General features: G+C 35.6%; 1 protein-coding gene across 1 annotated transcript in view; it reads left to right on the forward strand.

The window, feature by feature from the left end:
- The window catches only part of LOC115232623 (cadherin-like and PC-esterase domain-containing protein 1), a 201965-nt gene that overhangs the window by 175568 nt on the left and 3706 nt on the right, over window positions 1–22691 (forward strand). The window contains exons 13-23 of the mRNA XM_029802617.2: window positions 1103–1371; window positions 3420–3508; window positions 6015–6044; window positions 6386–6575; window positions 7497–7671; window positions 9222–9345; window positions 10467–10603; window positions 12865–13085; window positions 15223–15324; window positions 16149–16236; window positions 20879–21025. Of these exons, the coding sequence (XP_029658477.1) occupies window positions 1103–1371; window positions 3420–3508; window positions 6015–6044; window positions 6386–6575; window positions 7497–7671; window positions 9222–9345; window positions 10467–10603; window positions 12865–13085; window positions 15223–15324; window positions 16149–16236; window positions 20879–21025 (1572 nt within the window). The remainder of the gene's footprint in view (window positions 1–1102; window positions 1372–3419; window positions 3509–6014; window positions 6045–6385; window positions 6576–7496; window positions 7672–9221; window positions 9346–10466; window positions 10604–12864; window positions 13086–15222; window positions 15325–16148; window positions 16237–20878; window positions 21026–22691) is intronic.

Here is a 22691-nt window from a genome sequence, read left to right on the forward strand (position 1 = left end):
ATCTGAACTCACATGTAGGACAAAACTAAATACAGTAGAACATTTAGTGTGTTCCTTTAACATTTTTGCTATTCCAGCCATAGTTTGATTTTTAAAAAAGAATATTGTCTTCAGTTAGATAAGCCTTTTATTAAAGTAAAGGCTATTTGCCAACATAATGTAGCTGTTCTGAAAGGGACGATGTTACTGTTATTTTAGCCCCAAGAAACATCGTTTCTAGCTGGCTATATGACACACTATCAATGTACCGATAGTGTGTCATATAGCAAGCTAGAAACGATGTTTCTTGGGGCTAAAATAACAGAAACATCTTTCCTTTCGGGACAGCCACATTATGTTGGCGAACAGCTTTTACTTTAAAGAACTGTTACTGAATGCCTCTCTTTGAGAGATTTAGAAATAAAACCTTTTATTACCTACACATTTGAGACTATTTGTACGACGCTTGTACATTACCCTATGTACTATACATACACTTTAGATGAGTTGTAGTGCACCTGAGCACTGTACACAATGTTTTATTATTATTATTATTATTATTTAAAAGCTCATATTTGCATTAAATTCTCAGCCTAAAATTTACATCAAAATCTGTATGATAACCTGTCTTTCCCGCTCCCTAAAGAATAAAAAAATAAATCTCAAGTATTTTTTACTTGTTTCGGTCATTGGATTCTGGCCATGCTGGGGCACTTCCTTGAAAGGTTTTATTCTAACAAATTGACTCCAGTACTTATTTTTAAAGTCTGCTACTTACTCTATCAGTCTCTTTTGCCAAACTGCTAAGGTACAAGAACATAAACAAACCAACAGTGGTTGTCAAGCAGTGGGGGGGGGGACAAGCACAGACTCAAAGACACACACACACAGAGGCTTCCACACAGTTTCCATCTACCAAATTCACTCACAATTGGTTGGCCCAGGACTATAGTAGAAGACACTTGACCAAGGTGCTGCACAATGGGACTGAATCAGATACCATATGCTTGCAAAGCAAGCTTATTAACCATAGAAACATTGAAACCCAGTCAATCTGATCCTTGAAAACATTATCACAAAACAGCTGAAATTACTTTTCATTTTCACTCTTGTGTTTTGGCAGCTATATCCTTCTGAAGATATCAGTGTCTACAACAACTTGGTACAACAATTACAGCAATATCTACTGGAAAATAGCATTCCTACGAAAGACAAGGGTACAGAACGAATACAGTTACAAATTGGCAGAAAAGACATCACACTTCATACTGCTTTGATCCACTCATTATTAATTGGCTTAGAGACGTTTTATGCAAGTAATACAAACAGAAATCCAAGAATCCCTGACAATCATGACGTGATGGAGTTTGACATGGACCCAAACATATCAAAGTAAGAACTTGTTGAGAATATTTGCATTTGGATATGTTTTATTTTACTCAGTTGATAAATGTTTCTCATTTGATACATATATAATTCAGTGTATACCATAAATGCATATTTGTGGTCTTACATTCATAATTATATGCTTGCATAAATACTGCATGTAGTGATATGAATAATAAAAAGATTACACACACTCACACATGTGCATGCACATGCACACACACACATGCATGCACACACACACACTCGCATGAGTGCACACACAAACACACATGCACACACATTCATAAACCATAAACACACACACATGTATACATAGATCACACATACATGAATACAAAAATACATTTTTACAAACACACATGCTTTCATATATTGTGTATGTGTGTGTGTGAGTATGTGTGTGTGTGCGTGTGTGTATATGCATTCACATTGATATTAAACATACTTGTATTATGTGTGTGTATTATATATATATATAAATGCATACATGCACAATTGTATGAGTACAAAAGCACAATCATTCCACTGATGGATATATATACAAGTATTTGATTACAAAACACCCCCACATGCACAGACACAACAAACCCAACTGTATATATTTATTATTTTTTTTATGACCTACAAAGTTGCATGTGTCTGTGTGTGTACACGTTACAAAAGGTAAGTGTGGACTGGAAGAATGAGAAGGTTATCTGACTAAATACCTTGTAGAATTTAATTCCGTCTGTTTTATGATGAATGTTTGAATTTCAACAAAGTCCACTTTAATTGTCATCATTGTGAAGTTGTAGTGCACCTGAGCACAGCATACAATAAGTTCATTTCTTTTTTTCTTTTATAAGATAAAGGCTCACCAAGTATGAAGGTCAATATAATTGACTGATCCCTCTCACAAAATTTGTGACTCTATGCTTATGTTAGAAATCCTTATTATTAATCTTATTACTGGCAGCAAACAGGCTGAATCATTAACCTGCCAGACAAAATGCTTAGCAGCCTTACTTCCACAATACATTCTGAGTTCAATTGCTGCCAAGGTTAACATTACCTTTAATCCCTTCAGGATCAATAAAATAAGTACTAGTTGAACACTTGGGTCAATATAATTGACTCACCTGCTTCCTCATACTGGCCTTGTGCCAAAATATGAAACCAAAAATTTTTAAAGAAATCACTGTCATTATTCCTTTTGTATGCTTTTGTTTTCCATACCTGTTTTTGTTGTTTTTTTTTTCTAGTCATAATTGATTGCACGTAGACCATTATTGTGCTTTGTAATTTCTCCTTGTAAAGCATCATTCCAGAATGGAGGATTGATGAAACAGATAACAAGCCGATATTTTGTAAAATCTATTTCAGCTCTTTGTTGTTTAACAACAATGCCTATGACAGCACTGATGCTAATCTGTATCAGCCCAAATCAGCAGCCTTTCCCTTAGATAAACATCAGCAGTGCATAGAGGTAGAGACATCAAATGAAATTATGGAAATGACAGGAAGAGTTATAACACATCTAATTAGGAACAGGATTAGCTTAAGTAAAATGCACATCATGTTTATGATGGGATGGCATACTCCTGATTGACAAGAGGCTTTGGTATGAATTTCTGGCTTTAGTTTGTTGGCCAGCAAAGCACTGTGTCTTGCACTGTTGATCATACACCCCTTTTCCAGGTAGTCTTCCAGGATAGGCCCTTTTGAGTCCCAGAACTTTTAAGCTTTAAATTTTTTTTAATTTTTAAACTTCTCGATCCATTCATACACACTTCTACACAGAAGTGTATTGTCCCTGTATTGTGCAAGGTTTTTTTAAGGAAGACTTGCAGTTTCCAATGGAAACTGCAAGTCTTCCTTAAAGAAAACCTTGCCTAAGCCTGCACTTACAGGTACAGATGCATGGCCAACACTAACTGACAGGGACCCTATAAAGTCCTCTCATCCATTGTCCTTCTGTCATATAAAATGAATTATTTATAAATTCTTTACTAACATTTCTTCCTTTGCTTTAGTCTATAAATCTAATGAATATATTATTTCCTAAAATCCAGGAAAAGTGATGTCTTCCTTCCGACAGTTGCTAGTTACACAAACAGAAAACTAGAAGAGAAGAAATACCAAGAGGCAGATTTGAAAGACCGTAAGTTATTTTCAGTTAGTTAACTCTCTCTCATATATTTCATTTCAATCATGTAATATCTTAGCTTTGTACTTAAGTCTTTAATTATATATTTTAATAAGGTGGTTTTCTTCATTATGTTTTTTATTTATTTATTTATTTATTTATTTGTTTATTTATTTATTTATTTGTTTATTTATTTATTTGTAAGTTAGTCCTGTGACCTTTGCACATCCTTTTAAACTTAACCAAAACATCTCCATGTCAATCATGGCCCAGAAGAGAACCGGGATGGGTTGGTTCTATCTGAATGTTTCCAATAGAGTGAAATTCTACTAAAAGCCCATGTGTTGATGTTAAAGCTGGCAACATGTTAAACCTACATAAAAAAAAAAAATTTTGTATGCTGAGACTCTAACTAGGTTACCTATTTCTGTAGTATTTAACTTAGTATGTTTTCATTGCACTTGTTGACTGAAAGAGTGGTAGTGATGAGGATGAAATGAGTAGAATAATTGGTTTCATTAAAATGTTACATTTACTAATGAAGTTGACGCTCATTATTTAAGATGTAAACTGGGAAAAAATGAAATGGATGTTGACAAAGGATAAGTGAATGTAACATTGGAGAGAAATTATAGAGTTAAAAATAATATAAGGTAACAGTGAATTTCACTTTCTCTAGATTTGGATAGTCTTTATGTTAATTGAGCTTTGAATAAAAAATAGAACAAGGCATTAGTGTGGTCATGTGGTCAGAAGTTTGCTTCCCAACCACATGGTTCTCGGTTCAGTCCCACCTTGGGCAAGTATCTTCCATTATAGCTTCAGGCCAACCAAAGCCTTGTGAGAGTATTTGGTGGACAGAAACTGAAAGAAGCCCATTGTGTGTGTGTGTGTGTGTGTGTGTGTGTGTGTGTGTGTGTGCATGTGTTTGTCTCCCACCACAGCTTGACAAATGGTGCTGGTGTGTTTACATCCCTGTAACTTAGCAATTTGGTGAAAGACACTGATAGAATAAGTAACAGGCTAAAAATTATTTTTTTAAAATCCATAAGTACTGGGGTCAATTTGTTCAACTGGAATTCTTCAAGGCAGTGCTCTGGCATGGCCATACAATTAAAAGATAAAAAAAAAAGCTACATGTGTAATTATTGTGTGTGTGTGTGTGTGTGTGTGTAGCCACCAATGGGAATGTTTGAGTATATACAGATAATTAGATATTCAAAATTCCAATCAATTTGATGCCCTAGCTTCTGAATTTTATGACTGAAAGAATTGGTTTTTGAGTAGATAATTGGTTAAATTGTTATTGAATAAAAATGTCTTACAGTATTTGTTCTGGCACTTAACATTCCTAGTGCTCAAGTAGATGTGGTAATCTTGTCTGCATCAAGCTAAAAGGATGATATCTTGACAAAAGTACCTGAAATAAAGTGATAGGATACAACCTGTGTATAATCCTTATGAAAATTCTCATCAGTGCTTGTCAATGAAATCCCCAGGTCATCATCATCATCATCATTTAAAGATTATTTCCCATGCTGGGTTGGACAGTTTGATTGGAGCTAGCCAGACAGAGAGCTGTCCACGCTCCAATTGTCTGTTTTGCTATGGCTTCTAAAGTTGGAGGCCCTTCCTTATCCCAAGGCCTTCATTAAAAAAATGGGATGATCATGGCTGGTGCCTTTGATACTTGGTCATCACTGATTGAGCTGACCTAGGGTTAAATAACAACAACAACCACATATTGCTCCAATAACTGAAAGTGTTGCGATTTTGAAAAGTTTTATCATGATGATGATGATGCGTCTCATTCTACACCAAATCAGTGAGAACCATACATGACTTCTCAGATTATTTATAAAGCTGTCCATATCTACAATAAATGATTTGGTAGTCAATTACTTGGTAATTAACATACAAAGAAAATTATGTAGCCCAACAGATTACTCGTGTTAATTAATTTTATTGATAAACCTAGTCTAGATGGTCTTTCTAAATGTCATGTAACTCTGAAATTATTTTAAAACAAGGCTAAATATATATTGGTTTCACATTTTTGCGCAAGGCCAGTAATTTGGGGGCAAGTACCAGTGATCAACTGGTACTTGCTTTATCAATCCCAAAAAGATGAAAGGCAAAGCTGACCACAACAGAATCTGAACTCAATAAATAAAGATGGATGAAATACCACTAAGCATTTTGTCTGGTACACTAGTGATTCTGCCAGTTTGTCACCTTAAGCTAAATATATATTACTAGCGGGTACCCATAGAAAATTTATGAGTGATTAATATTCAATTTTATTGTTAATTACTTGCAGAAAACTATATAACTATATTGAATAGTATTCATCATCATTTCTCTATAGGTTGGTGAATTATATCCTTACCAAAAACTGAACTAAAAACCTAGAGTGTATTTGAAACCTCAACCTCTGAGATACATTACTCACTCAGCCTTATCCTCCTATATTGATTAAATGTACTGGTTTTCTTTGTTAATTTTGTGTTTTCTTTTTCAGGAAAATATCTACGTCCTAGCTGTAGTGAAGGTATTTATTTACTATTATATTTGATTATAATGCAATAACTGCCACTGTGATGATTGTTTTATATAATAATAGTAGGAAGGTAGTGTCTAGGATTTATATGAAGTGTTGGTAATTATGTAAATGAAAGTACTTACATAAACTATCCAGTGCCACATGTCCATTGAATAATATTTGAATTCATGCCCATGTAGTCCAGTAGTTGGTTTCTTGGTCATTATACTTAATCTGGTTATTGTTATACTTAATTCTGTGTCTATTGTTATATTTGATCCAATTTTTCATAAAAAACTGAAAACCACAGACACACAACTCAATGTTGATCTTTTGATTCTCTCTTTCAGATCCTTTGGCTGTACCATTTCTAATGAAAATTAACATTGAACCACCAGTTAAACTCACACCAGCATTTGACCCCAACATTTCCACATATGAAACAAGTGTGCCTTATGAATTACTACTGATAAAAATTTGGGGGTTTGCCCAAAGTTGTCAATGCATCTCTAAGATAGATGACAAATTTGGTTTCCCGAGGTAAAATATTATTAGATCATCATCATCATCATCATTTTCTGTTTATTTTTCCAGACTTGCATGGGTTAGATAGGTTGATATTAAAAAGGGTTAAACTCCTTTTTTTATAGCCTAGAAAACTGTCATAAAGACAGGAAGGGCTTGAGAACTGAACCCTGATAGACACTGGCTTGCATACTAAATACCTCACTAAATGCATTGCTAACTTTCTCCACTCTGATGGCATCTCTCTACATGGTTTTAATGACTCTCACAAGCAATTCATATACTCCAAGTGTTTTTTAGCAATCGCCAGACTACAGAACATAGCACCCTGTCAAAGCCTGCTCCAGCTAGACAAATGCTAGGTTTAGTGACCTACTCTGAGCTAAAAATCTTCTCCTAGTTGTGTCACTACAAAGAAAATATCAGGAGTATATGCCATCTCATCATAAACATGATGTGCATTTTACTTAAGCTAATCCTGTTCCTAATTAGATGTGTTGTAACTCTTCCTGTCACTTCCATAATTTCATTTGATGTCTCTGTAAATAATTCTTTTTAGAACATCTCCTTAGCATTATCCTATTATTTTAAATAAGACAAAACACATCGAATGATATTGTCACCAATATATTATTTGAAAAGGAACAAGATAGTTACAGCTAGTATACTTAGGTTAGCTTGATCAGATTAGAACTGAGGTTAAACAACATGCCGATTCAATGTGAATCTATAAATTGTACATTTTTACTGTTTTTGGTCCATTTTTTTTTAAGCATTACTACTCTGTAAAATCCCAAGTGTCTAAAAACTAACCACATGATCATGAGTTCAGATCATCCCTTTTATTTGCTTTTTTCCATTTCATTAACAAAAACTAAAGTGATTGATTGATTAATTAATTAACGAGTATACTGTTCTTATAATAATTATTTGAAGGGCCATCAACTATACTTTAGGAATTGGCACCAACCGAATTACAATTGCTGTAGTGGATGTGACTTATATGGAACCACTTGCAGTAAACACTTATACAGTAATAATCCACAGAAGACAACCTCAAAAGGAAGAATTTTCACCAGGTGTCAACCACGTTGTCTGTAGCCTGAAGCAGGTAAGAGTTTTACCAAAATTATATCTTCCTTTTGTTTCTCTTTCTCTTTCTCTCGCACTCTCCTTTACTTTCTTGACCCACCTCTCTCTCTCATACACACACACCTACATGCTAGAAATAGCTAAATCTTCCTCATACATCAAGGGGAATTATCCGCACTTTTACCATAGCATAGCTTTATTATTGTCATACTGCCTTCCATATATGCATGCTTATAGTTGGTACTATTGTGGTCATATGATCGAAGTTTGAGCCATATCACACCATTTTTCTTTCTGGCTTTACAATGTAAGCATGGCTGCTCCACTAGCAATGTCTACCAAAGAAGAACAAAGAGCAGTGATCCAATTTCTCTTGTCAGGTGTGTCAGGTGCTGAAATTCATTGGAGGCTTTTAGCACAATACAAGGACAGTGCACTACTGTGTAGAAGTGTGTATGAGTGGATCGAGAAGTTTTAAAGTTTTAAAGTTTAAAAGTTCTGGGACTCAAAAGGACCTATACTGGAAGACTACCTGGAAAGTGGAGTGTATGATCAACATTGCAAGACACAGTGCTTTGCTGGCCAACAAACTGAAGCCAGAAATTCATACCAAAGCCTATTGTTAAAAAGTTCTGTTGTTGTATGACAATACAGGCCCACACATGGCTGTCTAGACCGTTGAAACCATTAACCAATTGGGTTTTGAGGTGCTGGAACACCATGCCTACAGCCCAGATCTCGCTCCTTCTGACTGTCATATCTTTGGATTGCTCAAAAATGCTTTTACGGGGTTGTTGATTTTCTACGGATGAAGATGTGAAGGAAGCAGTGCATAAATGGTTGTACGACCAACTGAAAACCTTCTTCTTGGAGGCAATATTCAAGATTATGGACCACTGGACCAAGTGCATTGAAAAGGAAGGTGACTATATAGAAAAATGACGCACTTGTTTATCCTCTGCTTTTGTGTAAATACATTGAAAACCAAGAGTGCGTATAATTTTGACTCACCTCGTACATTCATTCATCTTATAAAAATACATTAACAAACCAGCACCAGTTGTCAAAAAACAGTGGAGACAAACACACACAAACACACAATGGGCTTCCACACAGTTTCTGTTTATTGAATTCACTGTTTTACTATAGCCCAGGTTGTCATGGAGCTATAATTGAACCTAAAACTATCAGGTGGCAAAATTAGCTTCTTAACCACATAGCCATGTTTATGCCCATAGCTATGCCTATGTCTATTGGTTTATAGATTAATGGACATTGTTCTTTTAATGATTATTTAAAGAACTATTATTTGAAGGTCATCTTTGCCTTTCATTTTTCTGGAGGTCATTGACAGATCTGCTCAAACATGGTTCACTCAGAACTAAACAAAAAAATAAAGTATAAATACTAACAGATTTAGTGGCTGATGCATAACAGCAACCACATGAATTAATCTTCTGTATAAATTTTTAACTGAAATATATGTATTATTTTGTCATTAACCCTAAAAACACAAGATAAATTGAACTTTTATCTGATTTCTTTGTTAAAATTCTTGTTACTTTCTAGGATTGCTCCCTGAAATTTTCTGAAGATTCTGACTGTGGCTTACATAAGACAGCATTTAATTCTTGGTCTGATATGTTATCCTACATTGAAATCTTACCACCGTGTGTTACAGCTGATATGCCAGGTATGGTTGAGTCTAATAGAAAAATATTCTCAAAATTTTAATTTTTTTTTTAATTGAAAGATTGGTGTGACAGGCCAGATCTGGCCAGTATGAACATAAAAGAGGTAGAACATTTTGGCCAGGTGCCACATAAAATATATTGGTGCTGGTGCTACATAAAAGGCACCCAGTAAACTCTGCAAAGTGGTTTGCATTAGAAAGGGCATCCAGCTGTAGAGACCAAGATAAAACAGACCATAGAACCTGGTGCAGCCCGTAGCCTTGCCAGTTCTTGTCAAGCCATCCAGTCCATGCCAGCATGGAAGACAGATACATTAATGGTGATGACGACTATGAAGAATTAAAAGTTCTTTCATACTTCTGTGATTTGAGCACTGATATAATTCCAGTGCAACATATTGGTTAAAATCAGTCTTTCATGATGTAACTATTATATGTGTAACATACATTTACATGTACAAAGCAGGGGAAAATACTGGCACTTGTCAAAAAGACAAAGCCTTGAAGAACATATTAATAAGAGGAAACTTGAAATAGCAAATGGAATGAAAGCTCATCTGAGTGGCTGCATCATAATAAGTTTGCTTCCTAACCACATGTTAAGTTCTACGTTAAGTCCCACTGCATAACTCTTTGTGAAAATGTCTTTTTGCTATAGCCCCAGGCCAACCAAAGCCTTAAGAGTAGATGGATTTTGTATACAGAAACTGAAAGTAAACTGACATATACATACACAGGTGTTTGTATGTATTATTGTCTCCTTGCTTTGACGTTGCATGTTTGTTGTAAACAAGTGTGTCACTGTCATGCAAGAGGTGTTCTTTGCTACCAAAACTTTCAAGACCTGTCTGGTCAGGGGAAAATATCTTACTTTGAAACAGGTGATGGTTGGTGACAGGAAGGGTGTCAGGTGTAGAAAATTCACCTCAACAAGTTCTGACCTCTGTGAACATAGAAAAGTGGGTGTTAAAATGATGATGATAATGATAATGACATATACTTTACAGCTAATAATGTTTACAATTTTCCTTGATTAAACTTGTTATGTACATTACCTATATAACAACCTCTTGCTCTTCTCCTTAAGTTTCCATGTTAATGCAGTTTTATAAAATTTTCAGGTCAGTGGGTTGTACCTTGCAGTACATGTTCTTCAACAGCTCTCTGCTACTGGCAAAAGGCTATCTGGCAACCAAAATCTTGCACCCATCGCTGGTTCCCAAGAAATCAACTACAAAAATGTTTTACCAATAAAAAGGTTTGTTTTTTGCTACTGTTGGTATTATTAAGTTATTATTAGTAGTACTAGTATTATTAAGGTGGCAAACTGGCTGAATCATGAGCACACTGGGCCAAATGCTCAGTAGCATTTTGCTTGTCATTACATTCTGAGTTTTCTGCTGAGGTCAACTTTATCTTTCATCCTTTCAGGGTTGATGGAACAAGTACAAGTTAAGCACTGGGGTCAATATTTTTTGACTAATTCTATACCCCCAGATGTTCAGACCTTATGCCTATAGTAGAAAGAAGTATTATTATTTTGTACAGGGATGCTGTCAGTAAGATATGAACCCTGTACAAGGATTCTGTCAGTAAGGTGAAAGTCAGCAATGAGTATAGGGAATTTAGTGTAAAAGTAGGAGTTCACCAAGAATTAGCTCTCAGTCCCCTCTTGTTTATCATAGTCCTCCAGGCCATAACAGAGGAACTTAATACTGGCTGCCCTGATGACCTTGTTCTTATAGATGAATCATTACCAAAACTAGAGAAGAAATTCTGTGTATGGAAACAAGATCTGGAATCAAAAGGTTTTAGAGTTAATCTAACAAAGACCAAAGTCCAAGTATGAAAACAGATATATTACTGATCCCTTCAGAGTGATGGCTCTGCTTGATGCATTGAAAAGATGTTAGTAGAAACTCCATACAGTGTACCCAGTGCAAGCTAGGGACACATAAGAGGTGCAGCGATATCAGAGGAAGGTTAACAAAGAAAATAGTCTTTATGTATGGTAGATGTGCAGGTACAATAAACACTAGGAATGTACAGAAAATAGACTCTCTCAAATGTCCAAGGGGAACCTTAGAATTGGTAGTATCCAATATTCAGGTGACCAAGTCAGCAATGGAGGAGATATTTCTGAAAGCGTAATTGCTAGAACAAGAACGAGCTGGGCAAAGTTCACAGAGCTTACTATCTTTTTTAGTAACAAACGTCCTCTCCCTCAGAATGAAAGGCAGATTGTTTGATTCCTGTGTATGAACAGCTATGCTACATGGGAGTGAGACATGGGCAATGATTACTAAGGGCATGCAAAGGCTTGAAAGAAATGAAACCAGCATTCTCCACTGGATGGGAAATGTCAGTGTCCATATATGACTGTGTAAGTGATTTGAGAGAAAAATTGGGTATGTGAGGCATCAGATGTAGTGTGCAAGAGAGAAGATTGCACTCGTATGGTCATGTGATGTGCATGGATAAGGAAAGCTAATCAAGAAGTGCCGATCTCTAATTGTAGAGGGAACATGTGGAAGGGGTAGACCCAGGAAGACTTTGGATGAAAGGGTGAGAGGATCTCCACATGCTGAGCTTTGCAGAGGAGATAAAGGACCAAGACTTCTGGTGGTTTTCTATGCTTGAGAAGACATGTCAAGCTACGTAAAATCATGACCATCCATTTATACAGGCATGTCCTCTATGTCCCTCTCGCAGCTTATGAATATTGGTGCTACCTGTGCTGTTGCCACATAAAAGTGCCCATGCTGGTGCCATGTACAAGTGCCCTATACACTCTGTAAAGTGGTTGGCATTAGGGAGGGCATCAAGCTATAGAAACCATGCCAAAATGGATAACTAGAGCCCAGGCAACTCTCAAGCTGGCCAGCTCCTGTCAAACTGTTCAGCCAGTGCCAGCATGGAGAATGGATGTTAAATGACGATGATGAAGACTGTGCGCTAGCAGAATTGTTAGTACACGCTCTGAGTTCAAATTCCAGTGAGGTTGACTTTACCTTTCAGGGTTGATAAAATAAGTGCCAGTTGAATACTGGAGTTGATGAAATCAACTCATCCTTCCCCCAAATGCCACTAAGCATTTTGTCCAGTTTGCTACCTTGAAATACTAGTTATTAAAACATAAATAAGTATCTACCTTGGCACAGTTAATTCCCATAATATTACAAGGTCCAGGCAATAATTGCAACAGTACTAATAACAACCTGGATTATTTAATGAAAGAATAAAAAATATTATATCTGCATAGATTTTTCTGTGAAATTAGGACCCATGTTAAAACTCTTCAATCTATATAAACTGTTTTCAATTTCTAATTGGAACCATCTAATTTCCCTTACATTACTTGTCTTCTCAGCTTTACTTAAGCTCTGGCTGGTAAGTTAAGGTTTCATATTTGTGTAAAGAACAATTATTGTGATTATATTGTGGTACTGGTGATTTCTGACATTTCAAGTGACATTAACCATGTTAACTGCAGTTCATCTACATTTGCTCTTTTTTTAGTTGCTGTTCCTTGGTGATTCAACCAATCGAGGAATTATGCATTATATTCTAGAGAAAGTGAACATGACCCTGCAGGAATGGGATAAAACACACAACATCAAACACTATGATAATCTCAATAACCATACAACAAGCATGAGTTTTGCTTATTATCCTCAGTTCTGGCTACCAACAGATCATAGGCCGACCTTTGATAAAGCTTTCTATCAACTCCTTCGCAAGTAAGTAATGCTTGGTAATTATTTTCAAGTATTCCCTTTTTTCTTTTCCTTCTGTCCCAGTTCTTTTTTTTTTTTTTTGTAACCATTCTTTAACTAAAATATGGAATTTTTTCAGGTCAAGAGTTGTGAGCTCATAATTCCTCATTAGCACAAAGTAATCATGGATTCATCATCATCATTTAATGTCTCTTTTCCATGCTGGCATGGGTTAGACAGTTTGTCTAGAGCTGGCAAACTGTAGAGCTGCACCAGGTTCCATTTGTGTGTTTTGGCTTGATTTCTACAGCTGGATACTCTTCCTAATGGCAACCACTTTACAGAATGCACCAGGTGCTTTTTACATGGCACTGGCACAAACTCTTAATTTCTTGTTTTTGCTTGCTTTAATTCCTTTTTTTTTTTTTCTAATTCCGTTTTTTTGCTCTCTTTAACCATGCTTGTTTTCAGACTTTTAGCTAGCCTTTGTTTTATGTATTCTGAGTAATAAAAAAACTTTCCTTCCATAAATTCCATGTTACTTTTGTGACTGAAAAAAACTGGGAATGTGTATTATATGTAATGTATGAACACCAAGGAAATAAGCCCTGTGTATTACATATGAAACACAGAACTGACAAAGGCTAACTAAAGAATTATATTTTCTAATTAACTCCTTTTTTATCTTCAACTAAAATAATGTATCTTCTTAGACAAAGGATTGTGAGTTCATTATCCCTCACACACCTTAGCTGAAGTATTTCAAGAAATATATATGAAAATATACCTATCTCTTCCAATTGCAATGTTTTTAAATTAAATATTTTTGTGAAAGTTCAGTTAATGAATGACAAGAAGGTAAAATACAAAACTAGTCTTGTTAATTGGCACTTGCCTTTTCTTTCTCTCTTCATAAATTTATCTATTTAGTTAAGGCTTCAGACTATTGGACCAAGAATCAATTAGAAGTGGTTCAGCACTACACTTTTGTTTCCAGCCAAGACATTTAACTCTCAACAGTTCAGTCTACATCATCATCATCATCAACAACATCTTTTATCATCCATCTTCCATGCTGGCATGGATCAGATGATTTGATAGGATCTCACAAATCCAAGGGCTGCATTTTGCTTTAATGTCTACTTTGGCATGGATTCTGTGGTTAGATGCACTTCCTAATGCCAACTATTTTCAGAGTGTATTGAGTGCTTTTTCCATAGCACCAGCACTAGTGAGGTGACCATGAAGCTTTTAAAAAGTAAGATCCCTTTTGAATAAATGAGGATACAGTAGAGAGAAAAGGCCAAAACAGAACAGACTTCTTGCCATAAAGCTACATGGTTACTCACATTATAGAAGGAGACTCACTAGTCTCTATATATATGGCTATTCTACCAACATGCAAATAAATATATTGAGAATCCAACTTTGGTTGAAAGTTAGAAAGTACACTATATAATTTATGAGCATTTTAGTAACTTGCAGTGGCATCATCATCATCATTTAAAATAGACATTTGATGATGATGATGATGATGATGATGATGATGATGATGATGATGATGATGATGATGGTGGTGGTGGTGGTGGTGATGATGATGATGATGATGATGACAGTGGGTTTGATTATACTTCCAACAGGTATAAATTGGATAATGATGGGTTCCACCAAGTTAACTTGCCCTATTATAAAATATGAATACGTATATAGGTTGTTTAACTCTAGGTCAGCTTCCCTGGATCAGGTGTATGACCGGAAAGTACTCTACCTATGACCATTCCATCCCTTTTTTTTTTTTTACCAGATCAATGTCCACCATATCTTTTGTCTTTTGTTTTTTTTAGACAGACTGATATGATTTGAGGGAAATGTAGCTGCTATTTCCAGCTAATCTTTTGAATATTTTAAGACACTCTCATATGCTAATACATGTGTGTTTTGTGTCCCATTAATGCTGAAAGTTTTAAGGTCTCTACGTCTGCTTTATTTATTTGTTTAGCCATCTAGTTATCTAATTCAATGTTGTTGAAAGGCAAAGAGTTGTTATCTCCACACAAATACTATAGTAAATTTGTCTTTCATCAATGTATTTATGATACATAGATACTTCTATTGCATATAATGGATATTTATTTTGTTGTTTTTCCATGGAACTGAATAGAAATTTACCAATAGAAAACAATACAAACACAGTTCTTGTCATTGGAGGAGTGCACTGGCTTAATAAACATCACATCGACATCATCAAGCGAGGGCTGAAAAGGTTGGTTGGTTATTTTCACTTTTAGTGTTGTTTTCTTGTTGCTGTTTTTCCATTTTGGTGTTTTTATTTTTATATTCTTATTCTTTTAATTTCCAAAATCACCATCATGAAAGTTCATTTTGTTGTTACTGTTTCCAGACCCATCTTAGGTCTGATCAAGCAAACTTATGATCAAAATTTTCTAGCTTAGTTTCAGGGAAGCTAATTTAAGAGAAATTAGCCAAGTCAGATGATCTTATAGAAACTCCTTCAGTGAACATGATGATGGTAGCGGTGGCATCATTGTCATGGCTATTCTTCAACCTAGAACTCATAGAGGAACAATGACTTGTAAAGTTCCTCTCACAAACAATTTGCTATTTTAATTGCAAAAGTCACATTTACCTTTCATTCCTTTCGAGGTTGATAAAATAAAGTACCAATCAAGTACTGGAGGTTATTCTAATGGACTTGTCTCATCATCTCTAAATTGTTATCTATGGACCAAAATTTAAAACAATGATTATTATCCACTTGTGTCACAGCATATTGCTGGTGATTATCATTATTTAGGTGGTGAGCTGGCAGAATTATTAGCATGCCAGATGAAATACCTAATGGAATTTCATCCATTTTTATGTTCTGAGTTCGAAGTCCACTGAGATTGACTTGGCCTTTCATCTTTTTGGGATTGATAAAGTAAAAATCATTTGAACACTGGGGTCAATATAATCAACTTAACCCCACTGCCGAAATTGCTGGCCTTGTGCTAAAATTTGAAGCCATTATTATCATTGTTGTTGTTGTTCTTGTTTTTATTATTGTTATTGCAATTATTGTTGTAGGGAAGGATTAACAGGAATATTTCTGGTCATTAAAGACTTAGGTGCAGGCTTCCATCAACCTGTGGAAGGACTTCATTGTTTAAATTTGGTAAGTTACAACCATCATTACTTTATTGCTTACCTCAAAAAATTCAGGTAACTGAATATGGTTATATGGCTATAGTTGGTGTGCAAGCCTGTACACACCCATTTGCTTCCTAATCATGTGGTTCCACTACTTGACACCTCTGGCAAGGGCCTTCTACTGCAGCCCTCAAGCCAACCAAAGCTTTGTATGTGGATTTGGTTGATGAAAATTGAAAGACACCCATCATATACATATCATTATCATTTGACGTCTGCTTTCCATGCTGGCATGAGTTGGATGGTTTGACAGGGGATGGTTAAGTCATAGACCACATCAAGTTCCATTGTCTGTTGTTGCATGATTTCTACAGTTGGATGCCCTTCGTAATGCCAACCATTTTACAGAGTATACTGGTCACTTTTTATGTGGTACCAGCATTAGTGCTTTTTACATAGCACATACATACATACATGGTGGCTGCCCCCTCGTTATTGTGCAATGCCTGTGCAAGAAGATTTTTTTTTTAAGTGAGGAAAGGCTGTGCACTGAGTCAATCCCACTCACTAAGCAATAGCAGTCATAATCCAAAAAGAAGAACAAGTTAACATCATCGGTAACTACTGAGCCGCAGGTTTTATATCAGAGTTATCCCAGTTACCTGAGTTACCTTCTCCTAGAAGGATGCCCTAACAAAGGCTAGGAGTCCTTCACTCCCAATGGTTTAACTGCATGATCAGGTATTCAGTCCGATTATTTCTATGTCCCCGCGCATGATACAGCCTTAAGGCATTTATTGGATGGCTGTTGACTCTCAAGAGTTCCTCCGCCTTTTGACGGGTTTTGTTTTTCATCCTGCAGGGTGTCCAATAAACACCTTCCTCACCAAGAAAGCTTGGTGGGGTTGCCAATTTAGTCGCCGACAGCCCGACCATGCAACAGGTTGTACTGGTTACATGTTACCAGTAGCACTCAAAATGACTTGACATAACATACATACATACATACACGCATATATATATATATATTGTCTTTGTTTTAACATTTTCTTTTCCATGTTTTCATAATATATTCGATCATCTCATAAATAATGCAGTTTTTTTCAATAGCATGAACTAACAGTCAGAGGGGAGATGGGATAAACTACCTGCATCAACTTGCTATAAAAGCAGGTAGTAATTTTACCTTGTACTTATTCTTAGTGCAAATTTTGAAGAATGCAGTTTGATTTTAACAATTATTTTTTCAAAACTATAATAGAAGTGACAAAGGAGCATATTCGGTATATTTTGTTTTATGAGTTCAATAAAGGCAACAACACAACAGAAAGTGTGAGGAATATTAATGGGGATCAGACAATAAGCATAAGCCAGTGTCAACGGTGGTTCCAGAAATTCTGAACTGGAAACTACAGCCTAAAAGATGACCTTCATCCTGGAAGATCTGTAAAGCTCAATGAGGATGTCCTGCAAACCCTGGTGGAACAAAATCCCATCGTTACTGTTGAGAAATTAGCAGAGAGGCTTGGATTTGGTCATTCAATAATTCATCGACAACTTTCTAAGTCTAATCATGTGCAGAGAGTGAATGTGTGCTCTTCTTTGCCGTCATGTCTCACAAATGAACCTTTATTCAACCAAATAGTGACTGGAATTGAGAAATGAGTTCTCTGTAAAAATGTCAAGTACTGAAGACAGTGGGTAGGGAAAGGAGAAACACTGGCACTCCCGGCTAAAGAAGGTCTTCACCCACATAAGGTGTTGTTATCTATTTGGTGGTATAAGAACTTTTAAGCCCAAACCAAACAATAACAAAGGAAATCTACTAGGAACAGTTTGAGCAACTTAAGTGAGCACTAGAAGAAAAATGACCATCTTTGATTTTAAGATGAAAGGTGTTCTTTCATCAGGATAATGCTTGGCCACATACAGTGAAGATGACATTCCAAAGGCTGGAGCAATTTGAATAGGAAATGATGCCCCACTCACCATATTCACCAGACATTGCCCCATCTGATTATCATTTATTCCACAGTCTTCAAAATCATTTGGATGGAAAAAAATATGAATTCTGTAGACAAGGTCAGAACAGTACTGGAGGAGTATTTTTCATCACAGACAAGTGAACTTTGGAGGAGGGGCCTTGCAAGTTTACTAGATAGATGGAAAAGCATTGTAGAAAATGAAGGAGAGTATATTTTAGATTAAAAAAGAACTTTGTTCATCTTAATTGGGAAAAATAAAAGAAGTATGTAAAAAACCACATTATTTATGGGATGACCCATTATATGTATATATGTATGATATATAATAAACCATCATATGCATAGTGAACACCAAGATTGAAAAATGACGACCTGCATATTTATTCTTAATATATTCTGGCAGATTCATATGTAAATATACAAATTGCTGTTTATTTTTGATTCACAGGAGAGCAATTTCTCCTTTATGATAAATATGTATTCATAACACTCAATTTGTTAGTGTAAGAATACATGTAGTAGCACTCTCTTAACATGTGTTCTAGGATGCCAGTGTTTTGACATGATGTCTCACCAGCCAGAAGCATCCCAGACTAATGAATTTAAAAAGAGATGAATGTCTCATTTATAATATCAGTCAGCAAATTGTTTGCTGAACCATGTTGATATATGCACAGGGATCAGCAAGAGTCAAAATAATGGTTAGCATGTTTGTTCTAAACACATTCAGGCAGATATGAACCTGAAGCCACATGATTTGAGAAGCACACTTCTTAACCGCATGACAATGCCTATATCTATATATATATATATATTTATATACGTCTATTTATGTACATATTCATAAATTTGTGAATACTTTTATACATTTGTTTATGTTTTACATTTGTTTACTCTTCATTTTTCCAAGCTACCATGGGTTTGGGTAATGAGTTTGAGGCTGATTTTATGATCAGATGTTCTTCCCATCACCAACACTTACCTGAAATCGACCCATGATAAACAATGATATGACTATTAAAATTCACAACAGATGATGCGTAAAATGTGGAAAGGTGTGCCTCTCAGCTGGAGGTCTAAAAAGACATGTTAAGAGAATACATGTAGTAGCACTCCCTTAACATGTGTCTAGACTAGCACAGTTGTCTAGTATGTAATAAAATGTGTAAAAGCTTGGCTGGGCTTAAAATTCATATAAGGGCATCACATTGCAACAATCATGAATCATTTCAGTAAGTCTTCTTGGCAATGGCTTTTCTTGTGTAATGAGGATGCAACTGTAATGTATATATATGCATATAAATATAAATCAGAAATGAAAAAACAAAATAATAAATTGAACAATTATAAATTCAATCCAATTTAAATATTTTATACAAACAAATGACACATCTCATAAATTACAGCTGTTTCCACTTCATTAATAAAACGATGTTTTCACGAATAATCAAATCCATTTAAATGTGTAATGATGCTTCATCAGATTGACATATCTTCTTAAATATTTTATGAAAAATATCAAATGAAAACATTTATAATTTCTGAATTTTTACAAAGATGTTATATAAGAATGAGATATGTTTATTTTATTTACCTATTAGAGTAACATTGTTATTAATATAGGTCGTTTAAACCAGTAAATTCTTCAGATATTTAATATTCCTTAGGTGTATTTTACACCTAGCTAAACTGTTGTATATGTGTGTGTGTGGGTATATAAATATATATATATATATATGTATGTGTGTGTTTGTGTGTGTGTGTGCGCATGTGTGTGTAAACTGTGCTTATGAAGACCTGTTGAGGCAAGTGAAGTTGTCGTGGCCGATGACAGTACTGCCTGATTGGCACCTGTGCTGGTGGCGCATAACAAGCACCATTTGAGCATGGTCAATGCTAGTGCCACTTGACTGGCCCCGTGCTGGTGGCATGTAAAATGCACCATTTGAGTGTGATCATTGCCAGTGCTACCTGACTGGCTCCCTTGCTGTTGGCACGTAAAAATTACCGTTCAAGGATGGGTAATGTTCCAAGATCTCCACTGAAGAATCACATCTACTTTCTAACAAAACAGTGGTTATAATCTGGAGAAAGTACAGTAGAAAGCAGCAGATCAAGGTCTTGAATCATCATCTAACCAGACACATAGTACAAATGCTTACATTGATTTAACTCCTCTTAAGTCACATAAGGACCAGGTGGAGTGTTAAACAGTGTGAGGGAACGTAGTACCCATCCAAATTAGGTTTTGTATTTGTGTTGTATTTTTTCTGGATTTAGTAAAATTTCAGTATGATGAGGCAGTGATGTTCAGGAACATTTTGATACTTGATTTTTTGTTTCCCTTTAGATAGTTGGAGGTGTTTTTTGTTTTGTTGTTATTTAGCCCTGTATCAAGCAGATCTATAATCATTGACCATATTGTTTCTTTCAGATGTATACTGTGACCATTTTGTTTCTTTCAGATGTATGTCTTGGACTACATTACACTTTTGGCTGGGGGTGTAGTTAGAAAGGATTTACAGTATGGAACAGAGAACAGTAAAATCTATAATGCTTGCATCTTTGTGTGTATGTGTGTATCTATGTCTATGTATATTTAGATGCCTGTGTACATATTTATATGTCTTTGGGTGTGTTCAGTCCTTTACAACCGATTTTTTTTATTCTTCTTGTTTCCAGAAAGAACAACAGAAACTGCTTTCCCATAATTCTATTCTCACCAATTATGCCCGACAAAATGGTTTCCATGTGGTTGAGACATTCAACATGACAATGAGTCGATATAGGGACTTTTTACAAGGACAATGTGCTTGTCACTTTCACAAAGTAAGTGGTTCCAAAAAAATATTTGAAAACAAGCAACTAAAATTTTTCTTTTTTCTTTTCCTGCTTTAAAAAATTTTTTTTAAATATTTATGCCTGATATTATCACTAGGTGCTTAAGATTTTGAATTAATTTGTTAATTAGATACAATTAGATACAAGTTGAATTTTCATACTTAGGGAAAGAATCTGATCTTTGTTAGCAGGGTATATATATATATTGTGATATACATATATATGTATGCGTGTGTGGTATATAAAAATTGTCAAGAATGTGATTTTATGAGGATATTTTTACTGATGAAGGGGACATTGTCCACATGGTTTGTAAGATTTCTATTAATTTTCCTACCTGGATATGAACTCTAGAAACAACCATAGAGAGTGGACTTCCTCAAATTGTATTATATACCTTACATGCCATTTATATATATTTTTAAAAAGACATATTGAAATCTATGGATCTTATAATTGAAACTCTTAACTGCTCTTGATTTTAGTACGAAAATTATTCTTATCAGTTCTCTTTTTCTCACACTTCTTTCCATATATATATCCCACATGGGTTTTATTTACATGTATTTAAATGAATATCTATATATATGTAAATTTTTAGAAATCTTTTTTAAATATTCATATATGTTGATATCTATTAATATATATAAATGCAATTTAAGTTGAATTTATAACTGTATGAGTATGTATAAAAAGTCGATTGCCTCTTTTGAGTTTATATCTTAATTCTTATTTTTTGTCTCAGGCTCGACCCGAGCACTTCTTAAGCAGTTCTATATACTTTATGAGAAAGAACAATAATATTATATGCATGTTTATATATATATCATCATTTAATGTTCGCTTTCCCTGCTGGCATGGATTGAACAGCTTGACTGAGGGCTGGCGAGCCAGAAAGCCACACCAGGCTCCATCGTTTAATGTCCGCTTTCCATGCTGGCATTGGTTGGATGGTTTGACTGAAAACATAGGCGGTGAGCTGGCAGAAACGTTAACACGCCGGGCGAAATGCGTCTGCCATTACGTTCTGAGTTCAAATTCCACCGAGGTCGACTTTGCCTTTCATCCTTTCGGGGTCGATAAATAAAGTACCAGTTATGCACTGGGGTCAATGTAATCGACTTAAAAAAAAAAGGCGGCGAGCTGGCAGAAACGTTAGCACGCCGGGCGAAATGCTTAGTGGTATTTCGTCTGCCATTATGTTCGGAGTTCAAATTCTGCTGAGGTCGACTTTGCCTTTCATCCTTTCGGGGTCGATTAAATAAGTACCAGTTACTCACTGGGGTCGATATAATCGACTTAATCCGTGTGTCTGATCTTGTTTGTCCCCTCTATGTTTAGCCCATTGTGGGTAGTAAAGAAATAGGTTTGACTGAAAACTGGCAAACCAGAAGGCTGCACCGGGCTCCAATCTGATCTGGCAAGATTTCTACAGCTGGATGCCCTTCCTAATGCCAACCACTCTGAGAGTGTAGTGGGTGCTTTTTACATGCCATCAGCATGAGGGCCAGTCAGGTGCTACTGGCATCATCCACGCTTGAATAATACTTTTTACATACCATCAGCATGGGAACCAGTCAGGCGGCACTAGCAACAGCCACACTCAAATGGTGCTTTTTATATGCCACTGGCACAGGAGCCAGTCAGGCGGCAC

This window comes from Octopus sinensis, linkage group LG2 (genome assembly GCF_006345805.1).
Source record: "Octopus sinensis linkage group LG2, ASM634580v1, whole genome shotgun sequence".
NCBI classification, from domain to species: domain Eukaryota; kingdom Metazoa; phylum Mollusca; class Cephalopoda; order Octopoda; family Octopodidae; genus Octopus; species Octopus sinensis.